This window comes from Nestor notabilis, unplaced genomic scaffold (genome assembly GCF_000696875.1).
Source record: "Nestor notabilis isolate BGI_N333 unplaced genomic scaffold, ASM69687v1 scaffold13628, whole genome shotgun sequence".
NCBI lineage: Eukaryota > Metazoa > Chordata > Aves > Psittaciformes > Psittacidae > Nestor > Nestor notabilis.
In genome coordinates this window covers 14,147-20,058 of record NW_009940660.1, presented here as the reverse complement: position 1 = coordinate 20,058, position 5,912 = coordinate 14,147, and the positions used below count along the sequence as shown (strand labels likewise).

Below are 5,912 nucleotides of genomic sequence, written 5' to 3'. Positions count from 1 at the left end.
CCTGCTGAATGCCTGAAAAGCCTTAGCAAATAGACAGTACATAAAGGATAGGTCAACTAAACTGAACAGGTGGAAACAGCCTAGCATATCTAGGATATTGCTAGGGCTTTCCAGACACAAACACAAAAAGATTAAGACTGGGGAAACCCATGGAGGTCTCCAGTCGAGCATCCTACTTGGAGCTGGGTTACCTTCAGCTGCAGAGAGCCTTGTTTAATTGTTTCAAATGCCTCCAGGAGTGAGCTGTTCCATAGCTTCGTAACCTGTCTGGTTCCAGTGCTGCACTATTCTCATTGTAGAGAATTTTCTTTTTAACCAGTCACAGTTTCTTTGAGGCTCTTGTCTAGTGCTTCTTGTCTTTTCATTGTGTTCCTCTGAGAAGTTTCATTGTGTTCCCTTCTTTGAGCTAAGCAAATAAATACAGTTCCCCCAGTTTCTTCTCTTATGTTGCATGAGACAAGTAACTGTACATGTTGCGCCACAGCCTCTTGATCATCTTAGCAGCATTCCTCATTTCCCTCATGATCTTAAACCTTCCCATCTCATGGTGCACAAAAGCTGCTGATGCCTATTGCATCCTCCATTAGTTCTTCTTTATTCATGTGCAGCATAAATGTCTTGCTCCAGAACAAATCACCTGGTATAAATTAGTTTAGGTCCTCTGACTTACTGCTGCTTAAATCAACTGAGCATATGGCCCACGTCTTCTATATGGCACATCTTCCCTTACTCATCCATTTCTGTAAATAAGTTAGTCCAGACACATAGCGAAGTATGCATTCAGATTTTAAAACCATGTTATGCAGCTGATAAATTGTCATAATGTAACGGCGAACAGCATACTCGTGGCCAAAAGGTTTAGGACTGTAGCATGCTAAAAGTAATATGATCAGTAAGCAGGGTCAGCTGTAAATCTACCAATGGCTGAAAATGGTAAGATGTAATGAAGCAAAATATGCAGAAATAATTCAATGTCCTTTTTTTTCCTCTTCTGCCCATGAAGTAAAAGATGGTGTTCATTCCATGAAGTTGCAGATGGCATAGAATATGTATCATTTGCAGCAGAGTTTTGAAAGCATTTGTTGAATTTTCTCTTTTTCACATCAGCACATCATGTGTCCAGTCCTACTTTACCACAGCTAGTCCTCTTCCTCATTTCTATTTCTGCAGTTTCACATTAACCAGAACTTTTTTCCTGACACAAAATGAGACATACTGCTTTTGAGGTTGGTTGAGGGTTTTTCCTCCCTCATTTTACATTCTTACAATAAAGCTTATAAGCTTTTAAGTCTATTCTAAATATTAAATATTTATTTGGAGGTATGATAACTAAAGGCTTCAATTTCTCCTAAGACGTCTCTAGATTGAAGTGCAGAAACAGCTTGAAGAATTCGCAAAGTCTTGATTAACCCAAACCACTTTTTTTAATAAAGGAACATATGTGCTACGGAAAACTTCGGCTGCTAGTTATGTATGTCAGATGCATGTCGTCCTGCTTGTCTGCCTGCTCACTTCCTCCTATACTCTGCACTATGTTGCAGGAGATGCTCTGCCACGCCTAAAAGCTCTGATTGTGGGTGTTGCTCCCATGGTCTGCAGCAGGGTCTCGGGGAGCTTGCGAACTGGCAGTGGTCTTGCTACTGTAACACAGAGCACAGGGGAATTGTTCTTGTGCTCCTTTAGCAAGTGTAGGTGGGAAGAGAGAAATTTGGAGATGTGTGGATGCTTCCAAGTGGAACTTTTCACCCACTAATTCTGGGTATTATCACCTTGCTGCTTAATGAATGCTTTGAACAGTCTGTCACAAGTTTTCTATGCAAGATAAATTGGCTGTAGGGAATGAATGATGATGCCCATTTTGTTTCATTATTAGCAGTAATATGCTCCATTTTTCACTGGGAGGAAAAATTAAGGAAGGGGAATTGCATATAAATAGACTTGTTAATTGCAGGGGGCTTTAGACCTTCATGGTAGTGAGAAAGTGATAGAAATACGAGCTTACTTTGCTTAGTGAGCTTTTCAATGATACAAACGCGCTATAACACAGCTCTTTAATGCTGAGTAGCTGGGTTGTGTTTGTGTCTTCTGGGGACAATATCAGAGCAGCACTGTCTTCCTTGACTCCAGTTCTTTAGACCAGTACTCAGGCTAGAATTCATTTGCCATATGCATCTGTTGACATCCTCCCATGAAATCACAAATATAGGCATTGGCTTTGGTAAGACTTCAACACACGTTTTGATAATTTACTGAATATGGTGCTTAAAAGCATAAAAAGGGGCTGAGACTAAATTTGGTTTTACTAGACTCACGGTGCCTCCCTTTTAGGCAGCTCACTAAGGGGAGCTGAGCATTCTTCCTTGGGAGCTGAGTGAGAAAAAAGGGCATTAATGTGAATTTGGGACTTGTGAATCTCTTTTTGGAGACAACCCTGAAACTAGTTTTGCCAAGACACCTGTTAGATATCTTGAGCAAAGTAGCTTTCTGTCTCTTGTGCTTTCTTCAGGTTTTACTTCTGAAAAGGGATCCACCTCTGACCTTTAAGCAAATCCAACAAGAGTTCAGGTCGAATGTAACCAGTTTCCCATTACATTTCACAGACCCTTTGGGCTCTACTTTTTCCTCTTAGAAATTCTGAAAAAAATCCTGTGACTTTGGATCAGACTTTGTAGTTTGGTTCAGCCTTGTGCAGCAAGGAAAGAATGAAGACACAGTTTCAGTTCTTCTCCCATCACCCCCTTTTCTCCACATTGGCTAAAACTTCCATCTCCTCCCCTCTGCAGAAATTCACAGGCTGTACATGAAGGGAGTTCTTGGGAAGCATCTTACGGTTGAGTTAAATACATGCATTACCTAGCACATGCACATCTAACCAGTTTCTTGCTGAACTGGACTTGGCTCCTTCCTGTCATAGCAGGATTAACACTAGCCTGGCTTGAGGAGCTATAGCATTTTGAACAGGCCATTTCAGCAAAAGCTTTATGCTTCGGGGGTAGTATTAAATCAGCAGTAGTCCATCTCCCAGGGAAGGAGAGGCTGTGAGATGGCACAGTGAGACGGACTGTTTCTCCTATAGCCGTTATGTGAACATCCCTTTGTGCTGTGCTTGCTGCGGTGTGATGTGTCAGGCATAAAACTTTGTAAATGATCTATAAAATGAATCGGCTAGAGGATAATGTCCTTAAGGGTCAGCTGGAAAAAAGGAATGCTTCACTGCATGCCCTGTCCCTCAGTCTTTCCTCTGCATTCTACTCATTCACACATCTGCCCTGGGCTAATTTGAACACCCCAACACTCTCAAAGCTTCAAAGCAGGCTTTTGTAAATAAGTGAATGTGTTAAAAAGTCATGAGAAATGCTTTATGAATGTGGAAGGGGCAGCCTGACCTCATGACTAGAGAACCAGAAAAAAAATCACTGTTTCAGGGCAGTTGAGTGGCAAGAGACCTTGAGTGAAGTATTTCCATTGTATTTGTGCTCACATTTCTGCCTGACCCTGTGACAATCTTTCCATAACCTGAGCTACCTGGGTCAAAGTCTGGTTAGCTATTTAAGTTGAAGCACTTAGGGTCCTACAACATCTGGATACTCTTGTCTTGCAAATCTGGGTAGAAAAAAGCCATGCTAATGCCTCAGTACTCAGCCCTCTTCTCTTTGAGCCCATTCTGTCAGAAATGTAGAAAAGCCTGACAATACGTTAATGTATATGCTCCTGGGGAAGGTCTTTCAGTGAGCTACAGGATCTACTTGGAATCAAGCATTAAAGTAATTAATTGGGAGATAGTGATTGCAATGCTTTAATCAGTAAGATTGCAGTAAAATTGAGTCTTGCAAGGTCTTATCCTCTTCTGTCCTGTCTAGTGTGGCTTCTAAATGAGGAACAGTGCTCAGGTCCTGGAGTGAAGCACTGTCTCTTCCTGAGTTTCTTCATTCCCTTGACAGCAGGGGTCACACAGACACATAGTCAAGTTAATTTTTATCCTTCTGGCCGTGGTTGCTGTCTGTATACTCTTTTAGCATATGGCAAATGCAATAAAGTGTGTCTAGGTTTAAATGTGTTTCAGGGTGAACTACACTAAGCTATGTTGTTGCATTTGCCGTGGGCAACGACGTGTACACGTGCAGTTAGCGCAGCTCAGCTGGCCCATGGAAAGCCGTTGAGATGTGCTAGCTTGAGCGCACGTATGAGCCCTTGGCATTGCAAAGGCAGTGATCAAACAGACTGATGGGTGTGTTAAAGCTTCTGGGAGGCAGCCAAACTCAGCACTTTTAAAAATTTCTTTTCAACACTGGCCCCCTGGCTGCAGGTCTTTCCTGTACCTGGAAGCAGGACTTCTGATTCTAGTCCAGTGTCTGCTGGTAAATGTCAGGAATGGGGTGGGCTGGCCCTGGGGCAAAAACCAGCATTGGCCACGCAAAGGTGATGTCTCCATAAACTTTTCTTTTCTTTTCCTTCCACAGCCCTTTTCAATCTAATTCCTGTGGGTCTTCGTGTGGTGGCAATTCAAGGGGTGAAGGCAGGTCTGTATGTTGCCATGAATGCTGAGGGATATCTCTACAGCTCAGTAAGTACTTTGCACTGTTAGGTTCCTGGAGTGGTTTGTTTTTGTAGGTGGGAGGAAGGAGACTGCATTGGGACTTGCAGCTTTTTCTGGAAATGGTCATGTATCAGCAAACCTTTAAAAGCAGGAACTGGGGAGCTGCTGCAAGGCCATGCAATATTCACATTAAAGTGTCTCCATGGAGATTCATGGCAGTATTTCCTGACCTGTGAAGATACACTGTGTTCCTTTGAGTAGTTACTTAATGTAGTTCATGTTGTAGAGGAGGTTGTGTGGTTGGCTGGTTATATTCTGGTTTCACATTTGTGAAATGGCATGGACTGAATGGAATTGTTTCTGAATTGCACCTGGATAACTGATCATAGGTGGTGCCCCAATGTTCTGCTTTTTATTGCAGTGTAAATCCACAGTAATACTCTGACTTCATTACAATTATTCTGGACTATTCCATTGGCAGAATTTCACTGTATTTGTGTGGTCTTTTTAATGCACATAAAAGATAAGTGAGGCATTTTTTACTGACTAATTCCCCTATAACTTTCTTAGATGGCATGAAAGGGCATGAGGTTATTTGTAAGATTCTTATTTGAAGTAAGTAATTGATTTTCACAGTGAATAATTGATTCAGTGATTTATTAAATATGGCAGCCTTTTGCCAGAATTTTTTATGCTTCAAATAACTTTGCTCTAGTTCTACATAGTAAAAAGTGATAGTTAATAATACTCTTCCCATTTCTGTAGTTATGGCATCTTTGAAGTGTATAGCTGAGATTCTAATCTCATCTGCCTTAGTGTAAATTTTCAGTGCAGTGATTCTGCTCTTGTCTAGGCATTTACTTAGCTTTAAAAGCATACCTGAGAATGGAGATGGGACCACTGAAAGGACAACAGTCTGAGTCGCTTGTATGCAATTTTTCTTAACTCTTACCATCCATCTTTGTTCCTGGTCAGTTTTAAACTGCTCATATGGCTGGGATTTTCCCCTTTCCCTCAGGAGGCAACAAAGCTCTGTCTCCCCAGTGGCTCAGGGTAGAAAACAGCAAGTGGGTGTTTAAGTATGCCTGGCGAGATAGGTCTCAAAACTGGCTGCTTGTCAAGAAGAGACTGAGAGATCAATCTGGATCTCTGTGGATGCCAGACGCTTCCTGTTCTTTCATAGCCCAGTAAATGTAAATGACTGCTGCTAAATAAATTTCATCGGTTTACTAACAATGAAAACTTCCTATTTCTGTAAAGCTATCAGATCCCAAAAGGTAATGTTAAGTGTGGTGTGGTACTGCATTATCGTGCCTGTTTTCCTTTAGACACATAGTCAGGAGGGTCCAGACTGACATTTTGCCCTGTGTTTGTG

At 41.7% G+C, this 5,912-nt stretch overlaps 1 protein-coding gene across 1 annotated transcript in view; it reads left to right on the top strand.

Moving 5' to 3' along the window:
* LOC104410339 (fibroblast growth factor 12-like) overlaps window positions 1-4,564 on the top strand; it is a gene marked incomplete at both ends in the record, with an annotated part of 8,204 nt that extends 3,640 nt beyond the window's left edge. The window contains one exon of the mRNA XM_010020474.1: window positions 4,461-4,564. Coding sequence (XP_010018776.1) covers window positions 4,461-4,564 — 104 coding nt within the window. The remainder of the gene's footprint in view (window positions 1-4,460) is intronic.
* Window positions 4,565-5,912: the final 1,348 nt, after the last annotated feature.